This window comes from Indicator indicator, chromosome 29 (genome assembly GCF_027791375.1).
Source record: "Indicator indicator isolate 239-I01 chromosome 29, UM_Iind_1.1, whole genome shotgun sequence".
NCBI classification, from domain to species: domain Eukaryota; kingdom Metazoa; phylum Chordata; class Aves; order Piciformes; family Indicatoridae; genus Indicator; species Indicator indicator.
This window is the reverse complement of record NC_072038.1, coordinates 5,089,552-5,108,092: the sequence shown is the minus strand read 5'-3', so window position 1 is coordinate 5,108,092 and position 18,541 is coordinate 5,089,552. Positions and strand designations below refer to the sequence as shown.

Here is an 18,541-nt window from a genome sequence, read left to right as displayed (position 1 = left end):
CCACCAGGTCCAGGTGGGTTCAGATGCGGTCCGACAGTGCTCCTCGAGAAGAAATGGAACCAACAGGGCAGGACATGGTCGTTCACAGTTGACTGGTGGACAAAACAACTCCCAGGGGCTGCCAGCCCCGGCTCAGCCGGCGGGAAGGACCTGTGCCACCTCCCCGGGCTGTGGCAGCAGCTTTGAGACAAAGCCAGCGGTCGCAGGCTGCGCGCTGCGCACCCGGAGCGGGGCAGGGCGGGTCACAAGCAGTCCCTGCACAGAGCCACTTGTCCTTGGCGGTAGTCACGGCAGGGGCAGAGGCGCCGGTACTTGGTGTTGTAGCCTGCACAGCTGAAGAGCAGAGGCTCCTTCTGGAGGTAGCACTCGCGGACGTGCTCAGCCACCGCCGGGTAAAGGTGGTTCATCTCGTGCTCGGTGCTGTCGCAGGTAACGCTGAGCCTAGCGAGAAAGGCAAAGGAGAGGTGGTTTGGGTGAGGAGGCTGCCTGGGGTTTCACCAGAAGGTTTTTAGTGCTGTTCTCTCCTTCCCAGGGAGGTTCCTTTGCTAAGTGTTGGTTGGCCCGGGAAGCAGGAGTGCTACGTTTGGCGGCCGTGCTCGAGATGTGAATGCTTCTCACCAGCCCAGGCACCCTGCAGGAAGGGACTGACCCTTGCAACTCAAAGGTCCTGCAGCCCAGAGACTGCCCAAACCCTTGTGTGGGCTGAGGATGGCTCAGGAAATCGTGCACCAAAAGCCATCCAAATCTTTTCTATCCCCTCACTGACCAACAAGTCTGTCCACTCTCTGTGGGCACCCCACACAGCAGCTACTGTCCCCTCAAAGGGCATGTAGAATCACAGAATTGTCAGGGTTGGAAGGGACCTCAAGGATCAGCCAGTTCCAACCCCCCTGCTGTGGGCAGGGACACCTCACACCACAGCAGGTTGCTCACAGCCACATCCAGCCTGGCTGCAAAAACCTCCAGGGATGAGGGTTCCACCACCTCCCTGGGTAGCCTGTTCCAGTCTCTCACCACCCTCATGGGGAAGAACTTCTTCCTAACATCCAATCTGAATCTACCCATTTCTATTTTTTTTTCCATTCCCCCCAGTCCTATCATTACCTGACACCCTAAAAAGTCCCTCACCAGCTCTCTTCTAGGCCCCCTTAAGATACTGGAAGGATGTGGACATGAGTCCAATGGATAGCCAGGTGAGATCACCCAGCAGAACCAGGGTGGGCATGAGCAGACAGCTTAGGAGCAGCAGAAACGCCCAGCATGGATCTCAACATCCCTCTCCTCCCACCTGTGCCCACATCTGCAGCTCCATCTGCTCCACAGCAGCACTGGCACTGCCCTCCCACCTCTCAGCTGGAGAGTCCCCAAGCCAGTTCAAGGTCTGGAGGGCATCATGGAGGCAAGAGAGTGAAATCCAAGCCCCAGCTCTCATTTATCAGATAAAAAGGTCAGCAGGACTCTCTGCATCATTCTGACCAGCAGGAGAGCAGTGCCAGTGCTCAGGTGTTGATTGCCCACAGAGCAGCACAGAGCTCAGTGGCAGATTTAGACTCCATTCAAATGTCCTCCTTGTGTGCTCAAAAGGCTGCCTTGGAGAGAAGGACCTCAGAAAGGATAGGAAGGGAGAGAACATGGAGGAGGTGGAGAGCAACAGGGTGGGAGAGAGGTGGAAACACGCCCAGAAGGGCACTCACTGCCTTCTGAAGGATGAAGCTGGTCACAGGATCATGGAATTGTTAGGGCTGGCAGAGGACTTTGTGACCAAGTCCAGGCATTAACCCAGCACTGACAAGTCCAATCTAGTTGGTCAAGGCCAACACATGCAAGCAAAGGGCCACCCTGCATGCAGCACACACTCTGCCTGGGGCATGAGGGCACCTCAAGGGGATTGCTGGGACAAGATGAGGGAAATGGGAGCAAGGCATGGGAGAAGCAAAGGGAGCAATGTGCCCTTGTGGCCAAGGAGGCCAATGGGATCCTGGGGTGCATGAAGGGGACTGTGTTCAGCAGATCCAGGGAGGTTCTCCTCCCTCTCTTTTCTGCCCTGGTGAAACCTCACCTGGAATATTGCGTCCAGTTTTGGGCTCCCCAGTTCAAGAGGGACAAGGATCTGCTGGAGAGAGTCCAACAGAGAGCTACCAGGATGATTATGGGACTGAGGCATGAGCCCTATGAAGAGAGGCTGAGAGCCCTGGGGCTCTTTAGTCTGGAGAAGAGAAGACTGAGAGGAGATTTAATAAATGTTACAGGAGGGAGCAGCAGAGTGGAAAGGGCTGCTCAGGACATTCCTGCACCCTCTGCTCAGGGAGCAGGCAAGGGATGACCTGGGGCTCGTTGGGCTGGAGGAGAGAAGACTGAGAGGGGATTTGATAAATGTTTATAAATATCTGAGGGCTGGGGGTCAGGAGGGAGGGGACAGGCTCTGCTCAGTTGCACCCTAGGATAGGACAAGGGGCAATGGATAGAAACTACAGCACAGGAAGTTCCACCTCAACATCAGGAGGAACTTCTTCACTGGGAGGGTCTCAGAGCACTGGAACAGGCTGCCCAGAGAGGTTGTGGAGTCTCCTTCTCTGGAGACTTTCCAGCCCCATCTGGATGTCTTCCTGTGTGACCTGTGGTCTGGCAGGGGGGTTGGACTCGATGCTCGTCGAAGGTCCCTTCCAACCCCTAACACCCTGTGAGCCTACAAACACCGTCTGGCTGATGGCCTCCACCGGCAGCTGGCTGGGAAGGTGAGAACTCACTGGAGAAAGACCTCCTTCTTGTTGAGGAAGCTGAAGAAGGTGGGCTCACAGACCAGCCCGTGCCGGCGGCAGGTCTGGGTGCAGGAGTGCTGGGGCTCCGACAGCCACACCTGCAGGGAGGCCACCGGCGGCCAGGCGCGGGGGGCACGGCCGGCACCGGGGGACCACACCAGGTGAGAGGAGTTGGGGGACAGGGCCAGAGGGCTCGGAGAGCTTTGCATAGCAGGACTCTTGGCCTTGGGAGGCGGAGGAGGAGATGATGCAGTGCAGAAATCCTGGTGGGAGAGAAGACAATGAGTCAGCATTGTCCCCCAGAGGGACAGGGGGAGACTTGGGGGGATGGGGAAAGGAGGTTGCTGGTGGGACATGAGGATGCTTGGGCTGCTGAGTTTGCTCCTCAGGGTGAGGTCACCTGCATGCATAGGTTGCATCTCTTGCTGTGGGAGATGAGGGCACTGGGCTCCCCTTCTTCCCCCAATGCTGCCTTATTCTCTGCAGCAGAAAGGCCTTAACCCAACCCCAGCACCCCCAGTCACCCTCCACCAACCCCCCAGCCTCTTTACTTTATGACAAATCTCCCCTAGCCCCCATCCCTGGTCCACTCTGCCATCAGGCCATTGTCTGCACAGGGGCTAGGTCTTGGGGTCCCTCAATGGGGGTCTTGCGCTGGGTCAGCAGGAGAACAGGGATGGTCCCCCAGGGAGGACAGGGATGCTCCCCAACCTGGTGCTGAATGTAGGCATGGATCCGCTCCAGCATCCCCTCACAGGTGTACTCATAAGGCAGGTAAGGGTCCACCTGTGAAGGGGGAAGAGCAGAGCACAGGCAGCAAGCAGGGACAGCCTCTGCCTCCCCCTGGGTCCAGGCCAGCAGGGTCCTGGGCAGTGGCTCTCCCAACCCATTGAACCCCACACCTTGGGTCTGAAAACCCAAGAGCAAGCAGGGCAGAAAACTGGGACTGGGAAAGCTTTGCAAGCTGGAGAAAGAGGTTGAAGGATCAATTCGAGTTCAGCTCATGCATTGGAGAAAATGAAGTCACCCTGTGCTATTTTAGTCTCACTTCTCTTCATTTTGGTAAGCCCTAAAATAAAATCACTTTTCATGCAATAGGTCACTGCCAATTAAAGAACTGTTTCAGCCCAAGGAGCTCTGCAGCTGTAGGCAGAGGAATAGGAATTTTAAATACAAGGGAGACTTAGGTCGGGTAAAGATGCTGAGCTAATCCAGAGCATCCTCTGCTCCTGCCTGCTCCAGCCTCAGCACAGCTCTGCAGCTCAGATGGGAAGGTCCAGGCTTCAGTGCCCCAGTGCAGTAGAATCCACCAAACTGGCTGCTGAAGAGCTTGTGGCTGGGACTGGCACAACCCAGGGAGAAAACTTCTCTCTTTGCCCACCACCACTTTTGCTGGGGGTTTGCTGCCCAGAGTGGGTGGCTGGGATGGGCTGGAAGCTGATCCCTGTCCCATCCCCAGAGATGCTCAGAGCTCTGGGACACAGCAAACATCAATGCTGGCACTGTTGTTGCACCCCCACGTTGCCAGCTGCTATTTATACAGAGCCAGCAGCATTTGAACCACCAGGTATTTTTAGAGTGAGTTATGAAACCCTGATGATCTTCAGAGGACTTCTGCCTGCACTCACTTCCCAACATCACATCCCCCTGTCCTGAAGAGTCACCCTGGGGGCTGGGTCAGCAGCATCCCCCAAATGAATGTGCCCCTGGCACAGCAGCAGCACAGGCTGCAGGGCAAGCAGGCAGAAGGAGGCAGGAGCAGGCAGCTGGGCTCTCTCTCCATCAGCACAGCCAGGCTGTGGCCCTTGCCCCTATTCCAACTTTCCCCATGGGAAGAGTGCTGCCATGAGGGCTGTGGCACTGGTGCACCCCTTCCCTCTGGAACAAATTCTGTTTCAAGGAACTTTCTGCCCTGGGAGGACAGATTTGTTTTCTGTGTTCCTTTAATTTTCCAGAGAGCTGTTGCATGCACTGCAAGATATCAGTGCATGGAAAGGGCTGGTCCTGGGACCCCTCCTCTCCCCTGTGCACCTCTGCAGAGCTTCATGCAAAAGAAGGGTGACAAGCAAAGACACCTTCATCTGGAAAACACTGATTCTACTATTTCCTGAGCTCTGTTTCTCCAAAATAGCTGCCTCCTTTTGAAGTACCTGTCAAACCCAAGCTCAAAGGCTCAGTCTGCTGAGAAGATTCCTCTAAGCATCTCCCTGCCATAAATATCCCACCTGAGGTCTCAGCCAGGCTGGAGATGACAGCTGCTCCATCTAATTACAGATGTGCAGATGCTAATCAGGGCTGATGCAGCACCAGGCACTGCTCTTGCCTCTCAGTTGCTGATGGGCTCCCAGTTAACCAGGGAAGAGCTCACCACAAAGCAAAACTGCCGACCTCAGTTGCACAAAGCTGGGCTGAGGGCTGCCTGGTATTGATCTGGGGGAGATAAACCTCCTCCTTGCTCAGCACCACCACTGCTGGGGCTCATCTTTACCCTGATTTGGTGGCCACAATGCTGGAGGCTTCTCCCAGTACCCTGTTACACCAGGCAAGGTGCAGGTGTGATTCTGTAAAACAGCCTCTTTCCCCCCAAAACTCAGGTTTGGGATGCAGCATATCCACAGTGGGTAGCACAGCAGAGTTTGGGATGCAGCACATCCACAGTGGGTGGCACAGCAGAGTTTGGGATGCAGCACATCCACAGTGGGTGGCACAGCAGAGTTTGGGATGCAGCACATCCACAGTGGGTAGCACAGCAGAGTTTGGGATGCAGCACATCCACAGTGGGTAGCAGAGCAGAGTTTGGGATGCAGCACATCCACAGTGGGTAGCAGAGCAGAGTTTGGGATGCAGCACATCCACAGTGGGTGGCACAGCAGAGTTTGGGATGCAGCACATCCACAGTGGGTAGCACAGCAGAGTTTGGGATGCAGCACATCCACAGTGGGTGGCACAGCAGAGTTTGGGGATGCAGCACATCCACAGTGGGTAGCAGAGCAGAGTTTGGGATGCAGCACATCCACAGTGGGTAGCACAGCAGAGTTTGGGGATGCAGCACATCCACAGTGGGTGGCACAGCAGAGTTTGGGATGCAGCACATCCACAGTGGGTGGCACAGCAGAGTTTGGGATGCAGCACATCCACAGTGGGTGGCACAGCAGAGTTTGGGATGCAGCACATCCACAGTGGGTGGCACAGCAGAGTTTGGGATGCAGCACATCCACAGTGGGTGGCACAGCAGAGTTTGGGATGCAGCACATCCACAGTGGGTGGCACAGCAGAGTTTGGGGATGCAGCACATCCACAGTGGGTGGCACAGCAGAGTTTGGGATGCAGCACATCCACAGTGGGTGGCACAGCAGAGTTTGGGATGCAGCACATCCACAGTGGGTGGCACAGCAGAGTTTGGGGATGCAGCACATCCACAGTGGGTGGCACAGCAGAGTTTGGGGATGCAGCACATCCACAGTGGGTAGCACAGCAGAGTTTGGGGATGCAGCACATCCACAGTGGGTGGCACAGCAGAGTTTGGGGATGCAGCACATCCACTGTGGGTGGCACAGCAGAGTTTGGGATGCAGCACATCCACAGTGGGTGGCACAGCAGAGTTTGGGGATGCAGCACATCCACAGTGGGTAGCACAGCAGAGTTTGGGATGCAGCACATCCACAGTGGGTAGCACAGCAGAGTTTGGGATGCAGCACATCCACAGTGGGTGGCACAGCAGAGTTTGGGATGCAGCACATCCACTGTGGGTAGCACAGCAGAGTTTGGGATGCAGCACATCCACAGTGGGTGGCACAGCAGAGTTTGGGATGCAGCACATCCACAGTGGGTAGCACAGCAGAGTTTGGGGATGCAGCACATCCACAGTGGGTGGCACAGCAGAGTTTGGGATGCAGCACATCCACAGTGGGTAGCACAGCAGAGTTTGGGATGCAGCACATCCACAGTGGGTGGCACAGCAGAGTTTGGGGATGCAGCACATCCACAGTGGGTAGCACAGCAGAGTTTGGGATGCAGCACATCCACAGTGGGTGGCACAGCAGAGTTTGGGATGCAGCACATCCACAGTGGGTGGCACAGCAGAGTTTGGGGATGCAGCACATCCACAGTGGGTGGCACAGCAGAGTTTGGGATGCAGCACATCCACAGTGGGTAGCACAGCAGAGTTTGGGGATGCAGCACATCCACAGTGGGTAGCACAGCAGAGTTTGGGATGCAGCACATCCACAGTGGGTGGCACAGCAGAGTTTGGGATGCAGCACATCCACAGTGGGTGGCACAGCAGAGTTTGGGATGCAGCACATCCACAGTGGGTAGCACAGCAGAGTTTGGGGATGCAGCACATCCACAGTGGGTAGCACAGCAGAGTTTGGGGATGCAGCACATCCACAGTGGGTAGCACAGCAGAGTTTGGGATGCAGCACATCCACAGTGGGTGGCACAGCAGAGTTTGGGGATGCAGCACATCCACAGTGGGTGGCACAGCAGAGTTTGGGATGCAGCACATCCACAGTGGGTAGCAGAGCAGAGTTTGGGATGCAGCACATCCACAGTGGGTGGCACAGCAGAGTTTGGGATGCAGCACATCCACAGTGGGTAGCAGAGCAGAGTTTGGGGATGCAGCACATCCACAGTGGGTGGCACAGCAGAGTTTGGGATGCAGCACATCCACAGTGGGTGGCACAGCAGAGTTTGGGATGCAGCACATCCACAGTGGGTGGCACAGCAGAGTTTGGGATGCAGCACATCCACAGTGGGTGGCACAGCAGAGTTTGGGATGCAGCACATCCACAGTGGGTGGCACAGCAGAGTTTGGGGATGCAGCACATCCACAGTGGGTAGCACAGCAGAGTTTGGGATGCAGCACATCCACAGTGGGTAGCACAGCAGAGTTTGGGGATGCAGCACATCCACAGTGGGTGGCACAGCAGAGTTTGGGATGCAGCACATCCACAGTGGGTGGCACAGCAGAGTTTGGGATGCAGCACATCCACAGTGGGTGGCACAGCAGAGTTTGGGGATGCAGCACATCCACAGTGGGTGGCACAGCAGAGTTTGGGATGCAGCACATCCACAGTGGGTGGCACAGCAGAGTTTGGGATGCAGCACATCCACAGTGGGTGGCACAGCAGAGTTTGGGATGCAGCACATCCACAGTGGGTGGCACAGCAGAGTTTGGGGATGCAGCACATCCACAGTGGGTAGCACAGCAGAGTTTGGGATGCAGCACATCCACAGTGGGTGGCACAGCAGAGTTTGGGATGCAGGTGTAGGCAGAAAACATATTTGCTCCTGCACATATACCTGAAGGGGATGCTCTGGGCACGATCCCAGCTGCCCCCAAGCTCCCAGGAGCCTCATTGCATCCAAGAGCATCAGGAGGCTGTGGCTGGAGACTGCTACAGCCCCCACTCCTCCAACCCAAAACACCCCCAAGTGCCCCTTTTAACTCTGGGGGCTCCCCCAAAGTCTCTATTTCTCCTCCACTCCCCTTGTCAGGATTCAGCTCATGCACCCAGTACTGATAGAAAATACCAATTTCAAGGAGCTAATTGTTTAATTAAAATCTGGCAGGCTTGGCCTCCTCTTGACAGCCACTTTGTTAGTGCTGCTCCCTATGCCAGGAGCTCAGGATCTCCTCAGCTGGGAGGGAGGAGAGGGAGGAGGATGGTGAGAAGGGGGTCTTCAAAGAGGGGAATCACTGCAGCCTGCTGCCTGGCATAGTGATGCACAGGATCCCATGGGAGGGAGCAAAGGGCTTGGTGAGGATGGATTTTGCCATCATTTTCCCCAGGCATCAATGGGGAACACTGGGCCAGAGCTCTCCAGCCTCAGCACTCTCCATCAGCCCCACTGGGCTGGAGAGCTCTGATGCTCCACAGGACCATGAGAGCTCCACTTTTGTAGTCTCCAGCAGTAATCCCAGAGCTGAAGAGAGCAATAAGTCTCTTTCACTCAAATATGGGAAAAAAAAAATAAATAATATCCAAACATCAGGAGACAAATAAGTAGAGAAATGAAGCAGTTCTGTGCCACACCTACCAGCCAGCTGGGAAAGCTTCACCCAGCTCTTTTTGCTCTGATGTTTCATAGTTTGCTCTTCCAGGCAGAGTCTGAAGTGTATAATTTTCCATCATACTCCTGAGTGTTTGACTTTAATATAATGAAGCCTTCTCCCTTCACTACCCCCCAGAATATTTGGTCTATTAAACTGCCTGTGCAAGGACTATTTTTGACAAGGCAAAAAGCTGAAGGCCAAGCAAATGGTTCTGCCTACAAACCTCTCTCCTTCTCCAGCCAAGGGCCTTAATCCATCACTGGGATAAGCCTCCCAGCATCTCCATTCCCAGGGGGACATAACTTGTCTCTTGGTCCTGTCTGACTATGCTGGGATTTGATCTCTGGGGTTTGGTGCTTCCAGGATTTCAGTTTTCCTTATAAATAGGTCAGAGTTGTGACCATCAGGGAAACCCCAAAACTGCTCCAAGAGGGGGTGAATGATAGAGAGACAGCTTGCCAAAACCCTTCCCCAGCCATTGCAGGGTGACCTGAAGCAGGTGCCACCTCTAAAAGGATGAGGGAGGGGAGCACAAGGGAACAAATCCATATTGCAAACCCAAGCCACATCCAAACCATGATCCAGATCTCTCTCCAGAAGGAAGAAATTTCTTTCAAGCAGATCTAGGTTGGTGAAGGATGCTGGCTGGCTTCATCTCAACTGCTTTCATCACACAAATAGAGCAGCCAACCCTGCCAGCAGACCCAGCCAGCTCCAAACAACCAAAGGAAGCTCTGCCAGCCTGGTAAGAGCTGGGGCAGAGCTGTAGCTACAAGAATGGCACATCCCATCCCAAGCTGCAGCTCAGGGTGTCTGCAGTGTAAATGAGGACAACTGTACAGCCACACTGGCAGCAAACTAGCCAGTGACCCATGGGCAAAGTAACAGTGAAAGATTGCTGCAGCATGAGCAAATCCCCCAGAACCACAATGCTCTAAACCAGGCTGAGCTTGACCACATCAAAATTACCTCCAGGTTCATGAAACCAGCTCCCAAAGCTATGGAAGAACACCCAGCACCCTGGTGCCTGGCACCTGGCATGGCATAGCTGCCTCTGGGAGAAGCTGATTGGTCTAGGTGACCTTTGGAGGTCCCTTCCAACCCAGACCATTTTATGATTCCATGATTCAACCACGTCCCCAGGTGCCATGTCCACACATTTCTTGAACACCTCCAGGGGCAGTGACTCCACCACCTCCCTGGCCAGCCTGTTTCCATCCCTGACCACTCTTACAGCAAAGAAATTTGTCCTAATCTCCAACCTGAACCTCCCCTGGCACAATTTCAGGCCATTTCCTCTTCTCACAGAATCACAGGATCAACCAGGCTGGAAAAGACCTCAGAGATCATCAAGTCCAACCTATTACCTAACACCTCCTGACAACTAAACCATGACTCCAAGTGCCACAGCCAAGCTTGTTTTGAACACCTCCAGGGACAGTGACTCCACCACCTCCCTGGGCAGCACGTTCCCATGGCCAATTACTCTTTCTGTGAAGAACTTTCTCCTCACCTCGAGCCTAAACCTCCCCTGGCACAGCTTGAGACTCTGTCCTCTTGTTCTGCCACGGGTTGTCCTGCCCCCTGATGCCAGAGAGAAGAGAGAAACTCCCACCTCACTCCAACCTCCTTTCAGGGAGATGTAGAGAGCAGTGAGGTCTCCCCTCAGCCTCCTCTTCTCCAGACTGAGCACACAGATGGGTGGCAGCTTTAACATCCCCACAGTCCCACAGGAAACAGAATTTATCCAACCATACATGGTGTCATGCTGGGATGGGAAGCAGAGAGCAGCTTGCCTTGGGATGCCTGCCCATGGCTCCTGCCCACATGCTGTGCCAGTTACAGCTACCCTTTTTCCAGCTCAGCTTCCCCACCAGCTGTTCAACAACCAAGGGAATGTCCAGTAAGGAGGGGGGGCAGGAGGTGTTGTGACTGCAGCCCAACAGCACTGACATGAAGAGTGGGGATGAGGAGAAGAGCAGAGAGTTCATCTTTGGGCACAACAGGAATGGGCACAGCAGCAGCAGCACACAGTGGGTGGATGCCTGGTACCAGAGACAGTGGCTGTACACAGCAGCTCCTCCTGCCCACTGCCAAATCCTTCCCCAAAAATCTTTCCTCTTCTTTTATTTTGTGCCAGAGATTATCATTAGGGGTCCAAATGACCTGGTGGATGTGCAGTTGAAGCAGCAGCACAGCACAGCTGCTCAGGAGCCAGCAGAGCCCTTTCCCCCTCCTTAATTCTCCAGCAGATTTTTAAGTATCCTAACAGCACAGCAGCACCAGGCTTCACTGTTTGCTTGCTTCTTTCTGGAAAAACTGAAGATAATCATAGAATCACAGAATCAGTCAGGTTGGAAGGGACCACAAGGATCAGACAGTTCCAACCCCCCTGCCATGGGCAGGGACACCTCACACTGGATCAGGCTGGCCACAGCCTCATCCAGCCTGGCCTTAAACACCTCCAGGGATGGGGCCTCAACCACCTCCCTGGACAACCCATTCCAGGCTCTCACCACTCTCATGGGGAAGAACTTCTTCCTTAAGTCCAGTCTGAATCTCCCCACTTCCAGCTTTATTCCATTCCCCCTAGTACTGTCAGTACCTGAGATCCTAAAAAGCCCCTCCCCAGCTTTCTTGTAGCCCCCTTCAGACACTGGAAGGCCACAATAAGGTCACCTTAAGTTCCCTTCTCTTTCCTTCAGTGGAGACCAGCAGCTCCCAACTGCCTGCCCATGGCATTGCCCTTGCTTGGGGCCATCTCTCCAGCCCAGATGGTGGAGGGTCAAGCACTGACAGCTGGCCCAGCAGCAGAGCAGCAGGGATGTAATTATTTTTAAATTAATTTTAATCAAGACAGCAGAATGGATGTGCAAAACAACCTCTGCTTTGGCTTTACTGGGTCTTTGCAGACTGACAGAGAAAAATCAGCACGAGGTGAGGAGCTGTGGCCATCACCCTGGTGAGGTGTGAGACCCAGGCACACAGCGTGGCCACACCAGCTGAATGAAGTCCCTGGACTGTCACAGCCACCCACCTCTGCAGCCTCTATGCAGGGAAGAGCAAGGATGACACTTCTCTGGCCAGCATCATCCCTGTAGCTCCCCCCAGCACCATGATCCCAGCCCTCCAGAGCCTGACGCAGAGTCTCGGTTCCACAGCCCATCGCTGTGCTCACCAGGGAGGGCTCATCCCAAGCAAAGCAAACTGCAAGCAAACTGGAGATCAGCACTTTTCTCCCCTCCAGGAAAATTGACTTTAATAATTTGGACAACTTGAAAGGCTCCTGCCATGGGGCAGGAGGTAAATATTCATGAGGGAATGTTTCCAGGGCAGGCTCAGCAGGAGTGCTGCCTCCTTGGGGGAGGGTGGGAAGGGGGGTGTCTCTACATCCCCCTCCTCTTTACACCCTTCATCCTTCACAGAGGCAACTCCTGGAGCTTTTCCTACTGATTTGCTGGATCAGGATGATAAGGATGAGCAGTGAAATGGGGAATGGCAGGCACAGAGGGTGGGAGCTCTCAAGGTCTGTGCAGGAAGCTGGGCTCTGGGTTTATCTGCACTTCACACTAGGTCCCAGCACTGCTGCACATCTCCAGCAACATCAGCCTCCTGCTCCCAGACCTCATCTGCCTTATCTCAGCTTCCTCTCTCTCTGGCTCTGCCTGAAGGATCCTCAGGGGATCCCTCAATGCACAGCACTGCCCTGGGCAAACCCCTGAGTGCCTGCTACCAAAGCAAGGCGACAGCATGAGTCTCCTTGAAACTGCAGGAGGGGAGGATTTCTGCTGTAATTGTAATTATAGGGGAAGCAAGGAAGGAAAAGCAATTAAGGCTCAAAAGGGAAAGCCAGGCATCAGCAACCACTGCTGCTCTCACCCCTGCAAAGCCAGCAGCAGGGAGATCATCCCCAGCACAACTCCTCAGAGCACTACCTGGGTCCTCATGATGGTTTTGATAGCAGCTTCGAACTCCTCGGAGTTGTTGTAGTCAACAGTCCACACGTGTGGCTTCCCAATGAAGTCTTCAGCATATGGGTGTTGGGAGGACACCTGAAAACACAGCAGCTTGAGCTGGTTCCTGCAGCCCCTGCCAGAACACTGTCACTGTCTATCTGCTGTCTACTGGCAGAGAGGAGCAGCAGGCTCAGGCACAGGCACGTTGGGCTTTAACCCACTGCACCCCAAGGTGTGCTGGCAAAAGAAGAGTTCCTCTGAACCAACCTGCTCCCTGACAGCAGGCTGATGCTTTCAAATTCCCACTGGGCTGGAATGCCCCATTCCCATCAACACCAAGACACCACAGCCTTGAACATCTCCCTCTCTGTAACAGGGGTGCAAATGAACTTTGACCTGAGCCATTTGTGGGTCTGGAGTGACAAAAACAGATCAAAATAGTGAATGTCGGTGAAGTAATCACATCTTCCAGGTTTGCCAGCTCCAGAAATAAAGGCAAAAAGAAAAATCTATCAGCACCAAAATCTGGGGCAGTCTGGCACTGAGAGGAAGCAATGCTGGAAGCTGCAGCCCTAGACCCTGATATTCCACAGCCACCCACCTCTCACCAGGCAGATTTGGTGGCTTTATCTCTTTGTTTCAGCCCCTGAGGTACCTTTTCAACTCCACACTGCTGCTAGGCAGCCAAAACCCAGCTCTCCTCTCAGAAGGGAGGAGAGAGGATTCTCTTCCTGTGAGCAGAGGAGGTGTTTCGGGGGCACAGCGAAGTGTTGGAGAGGGGCCTGAAAACCTGCCAGCTGGAGGAGGAGAGCAGTGCACAGAACATAGAATCCTTTCAGTTGGAAAAGATCATTAAGTCCAACCATCACAATGTATATTTAATTCTCCAGCTTGCTGTCCTTCCTCATTTTTCTGCTGACACATTGAGCCCTCCTTCCCCTCCAGCGTATAAACACCCTGGGGCAGTTCATAGCTCTCCTGGCTCTGGGCTGAAGCACAACCACAGCACCGAGGATGGGTGCTAATGCCTGCAGGAGGGTGGAGGGGATAAACATAGGTCTACAGGCCAGCCCAGTGCCCCCCATCCTGTGATGGGTGCCACCAAGCTGGGCTGCTGCAAGGCTGAGCCACATGGCCCCCAGCAAGGCCCTTCTCAGCAGGAGAGAGTGATGCACAGCATTATCCACTTTATTAATTATAAAAGAGGCAATTTTCCCAAGCCTTTAACTTGTAAAGAGTTCCTGCTTCACTTAGATTGAATTCCCAGTGACAGGCAAGCCTGGGGCTGGATTTCATACCCCTGCAAAACCACAGAGCTCCTGGTGCCCATCTGGGTGTTCAAAAGGATGGACAGTGGAGCATCACCCCAGGTTTGGGAGCAGGGTCTGGGGTGTGTGTCAGTCTGGGCTGATGGGGTGGGAGCTGGGGTTCATTGCTGCAGAAGTTTCCTGTGCCACCTCCTTTGCAACCCTGAACACTTGGCAGTGCCCTTTGCATCCAGGGGCTCTGAATGGAGAGGATGTGAGGATGGGAGTGGGGACCCCCATCAGCAGGTATCCACACTTCTGTATTTGAAGGGAATTTTGTGCCCCCTAAAATAATGGAGGTGGGGTTCATTGTCTGCAGAAGTTTCCTGTGCCACCTCCTTTGCAACCCTGAACACTTGGCAGTGCCCTTTGCATCCAGGGGCTCTGAATGGAGAGGATGTGAGGATGGGAGTGGGGACCCCCATCAGCAGGTATCCACACTTCTGTATTTGAAGGGAATTTTGTGCCCCCTGAAATAATGGAGGTGGGGTTCATTGTCTGCAGAAGTTTCCTGTGCCACTTCCTTTGCAACCCTGCACACATGGCAGTTCCCTTGGCACCCAGGGGCTCTGAGTGGAGACGATGTGAGGATGGGAGTGGGGACCCCCATCAGCAGGTACCCCCGCTTCTGCGTTTGGAGGAAAGTTTTGTGCCCCTTAAAATAATCTCAGCCTAGAGTCTGGTGTGGCCCAAAGGCCAGGGTGAAGGGGGTGTCCCCCCGCAGCCAGCCTCACCTCTCTGGACGTGGGCTTGCCTCGGAAGAAGTCGTGGTTGAGGGAGCTGTGCGGGGGGTTGAAGCGCGCCTGCAGGAACACACAGCCGTTGGCGATGGCCTCCAGCGGGGCAGGACCCTCGTAGGGGAACCCGAAGCCAATGAAGAGCTGCAGGGGAGAAATCCATCTGCTAGAGAGCCAACGTGGCCAATCTCACACTGCTTCATTGGGGAGGGAGTGGAAAGAATCACAGAATCATAGAAGTGTTCTTCGAGTCCAACCATCGACCTAACAGCACCACCCTGGCCGTTAAACCATGTCCCAAAGGGCTGTGTCTGTGTTTCTTCTGGGGCCCTCAGTTCACAAAGGACCTCAGGGAACTGCTTGAAGGAGACCAGCACAGAGCCACAAAGGGAGCAGAATATGAGGAACATGAGTAGAACCTTTCCTCACGAGGAAAGGCTGAGGGAGCTGGGGCTCCAGCTTGGAGGAGACTGAGGGGTGACCTCATGAATGGTTGTAAAGAGGTGAAAGGCAGTGTCAGGAGGACAGAGCCAGGCTCTGCTCAGTGGTGTCCAGTGATAGGACAAGGGGGAGTGGGTGCAAGCTGAATCAAAGAATCATTTTGGTTGGAAAAGTTCTTTAAGATCATTGAGTCCAACCATTCTCTAACTCTGCTAAGTCTGGTGCTAAACTATGTCATAGAATTGTTAGGGTTGGAAAGGACCTCAAGGATCATCTAGCTCCAACTCCTCTGCCATGGGCAGGGACACCTCACACTAGATCAGGTTGCTCAGAGTCACATCCAACCTGGGAGCCTTAAAAACTTCCACCACCTCTCTGGGCAACCTGTTCCCTCAGCACCACATCTCTGCACCTTTTCAATGCCTCCAGGGATAGGGATTCAACCACCAAGAAGTTGTGCCTGCCTTTTGCATAGCAGCTTACTGACAGATGGATTTGTGCAGGTGGAGAGGCATCTGGGTTAACCACTCCAGCCTCACTTCAAATGGCTTTGAGGCCACATCCCACCTGAGGCTCTTTTACCTGTTGGGTACAAAGGAATCTTGGCTGGGGAATGCTTCCCTCTTACTCTTAAAGCCAAGAAGTCTCCTAAATCATAGAATCAGTCAGGGTTGGAAGGGACCACAAGGATCATCTAGTTCCAACCCCCCTGCCATGGGCAGGGACGCCTCACACTAGATAATTAAATAACCCTCTCCCAAACATCCCTCACTGCTGCTGCACACCAAGTCTCTAAGGCAACTCCACATGGGTCAACATCTCAGATCTTGAATGTGCTAACCCCCACCACCACCCCCCCAACTCTGTGCAAGGCAACAGGGTCTTCAGGAGCTGCAAACTCCCCTGTGGTAGCTATGACCATCACACCGGTCCTGGCTTGCCTCTGTCCTGAATCTGCTGTGCAGCCTCCTTTCCACAAACAGCTGAGTCCAAGCACACTGCATGGCATGAACCTCTGAAGCTATTGCTGCTGCTAATGCCAGGCAGTGTTTGCTGTGCACACCTGAACAACCATGCATCCAAATGGCCACATCTCCACTGGAGTCATGGAGACTGGACAGGGCCAAACAGCAGCTGGTGTATCACAGCTCAGCATCCCATAGAAGCTCTGCACCAGGAGGGTAGTGGAACATTGGAACAGGTTGCCCAGGGAGGTATCCCTGGAGAGGTGAAAATTCAACCTGATCCAGTTGAAGATGCCCCTGCTTAGTGCAGAGGGAGTTGGACTAGATGACCTTTGGAGGTCCCTTCCAACCCAGACCACTCTATGCTGCTATGATTTCCCCCAGACAGCAGCTGAAGGTGGCCGGGATGTGCCTGCCCCTTGCACGCAGGCTCCAAGAATCCTGTTTATTTTTATCATGGCCATGAATGGGGGGAAACCTGCCCTGCTTGGCAAGGAATGAATTAATCAGGAAACTTTGTGCTCCACCTGCAGAGAGCCTGCAAGGAGAAACCCCATCAGACACATCTTGATTTGCAATGATGTGCTCTGCTCAGCTCCCAGTTAATTAGCCCTGCTGGCAGTGCCTGTGAGCCCGGGAGGAGCATCATAACAAGGGCCTCTCCTCTCCCCCCATCCTCCTGCCTTAATTACATTTTCTTTCTCCAGGCAACTGAGATCTCACTGCTGGCTGGTTAACAGAGCAAGGGGTGCCAAGGACTCACCTTTGCCTTCCTCAGCAGCTGCTGAAACTCGTGCTGTGGCAGCAGCCCGTGGTTCTTGACGAACGCTGGCACCTCGGGCGGCCGCTGGGTCTCGTAATAAACTGTGCCATGGATCTCCATGTACTTGTTGAGGATGGCCAGGAACTTCTCCTTACCCTGGGAAGGAAGGCAGAGGTGTGACCCACACCACAAGATGGGGTGGACCCCTTCATGCCTACAGAGGGAGATCTTTGCAGGAGGAGATTGGGGGTTGGACCAGATGAGCTCCAGAGGTCCCTTCCAACCCCTACTGTTCTGTGATTCTCTGTGATTCAGCTCTCAAACCACTGTCCTGGTGCACCTGCAACGCTTCAGCCCAACCTGCAGCAGTGTAAAACCTGGAACCCTCTCTTCCCATTCCCTCAGACATGTCCTAGACCACAGCAGGCTCCCAGTAAACCCAGACAGCTGTAAGATCTACCACCTAGAACATGGGCACCTTGAGCTTCTGCATTCCCTGCCACCTCCATGGGCAGCTTCCACTCTGGAGCTGCTGAATTCAAGGTTTCAGGGGATTGAGAAGGAATTTTACAGAGGCCACAGCTTGCTAACAGTCTCTTATTCCAAGCAATAAGCCTCCAGGATTTCCTCACTCAGATTTACTCCTGTTTTATTACCAGAAAAAATCCAGGGGGGTCATCAGCTTTCTACTTTTGGAGGCTTTCCTCCTTTTGCTCTCCGAAGCAGCTTTCTATTTTAACAGTTTTTCTACCATGGATTTTTTTTTTTCTTGGAAAAACCACTCAGGGACATCCTTTGGATGCTGCATTTTCAGTCTGTGCCAGTGCTGCAATAAGGCCCTGAAAGAGCAGAGACTGGGAGAGACTGAGGAGGGATAAAGAGGGCATTTTAGAAAGCTCCATGCATTGCCTTAAAGCCTCTCTGAGCATCTGCCCTCAGCCATGTATCCCTGGACTTCTCTAAGGCTAAAACAAGTGGGTTTGGTGGGATGAAGCTACAGAATGAAATTCAGATTAAATTTAGAGTGGATATTAGGAAAAATTTCTTTCCTAAAAGAGTGGCCAGGCATTGGCACAGGCTGCCCAGGGAGGTGGAGAGAGTCACCATCCCTGGAGGTGTTCAAAAACCAGTTAGCTGGGTTGACAGCTGGACTTGATGATCTTAGAAATCTTTTCCAGCCTTAATGATTCTGTGATATCCTGGCCACAGTGCCACTAATAGCCAAATCAGCACCATTTTGATAGCAGTTCCCTAATGCACAGGGCTTGGGCAGATGGCAGTGAAGCACAGTTCATAGTCCCTGGGTACTGCCTGGCATCACCAAGCATCATCAGGAGGGCTGATCCCCCTGCACAGCATAGGGCTGGCATGGGAGACTCCCTCATCCTAGCACCATGAGCTGCTTTAACCCATAGAAGCTGGGCAGCAGCCTGATGAAAATGGCCATTCCCAGGTCATTAAAACTTCAGCTGCTTTACAAGAAGGTCAGAGGGGTGGAAAACGACTGAAAACGTGGAAGTAGGTTTAATGAAACACTTCTACACATCACAGAGGT

At 53.8% G+C, this 18,541-nt stretch overlaps 1 protein-coding gene across 2 annotated transcripts in view; it reads right to left on the bottom strand.

Annotated features, from left to right (window-relative positions):
• Nucleotides 1-242: 242 nt before the first annotated feature.
• Nucleotides 243-18,541, bottom strand: part of MGAT5B (alpha-1,6-mannosylglycoprotein 6-beta-N-acetylglucosaminyltransferase B) — an 86,669-nt gene continuing 68,370 nt past the window's right edge. For both annotated transcript variants that reach the window (XM_054393817.1, XM_054393818.1), the window contains exons 12-17: nt 16,987-17,142; nt 14,815-14,961; nt 12,753-12,869; nt 3,471-3,545; nt 2,748-3,022; nt 243-441 (exon numbers count right to left, since the gene is read on the bottom strand). In XM_054393817.1, the coding sequence (XP_054249792.1) occupies nt 243-441; nt 2,748-3,022; nt 3,471-3,545; nt 12,753-12,869; nt 14,815-14,961; nt 16,987-17,142 (969 nt within the window). The remainder of the gene's footprint in view (nt 442-2,747; nt 3,023-3,470; nt 3,546-12,752; nt 12,870-14,814; nt 14,962-16,986; nt 17,143-18,541) is intronic.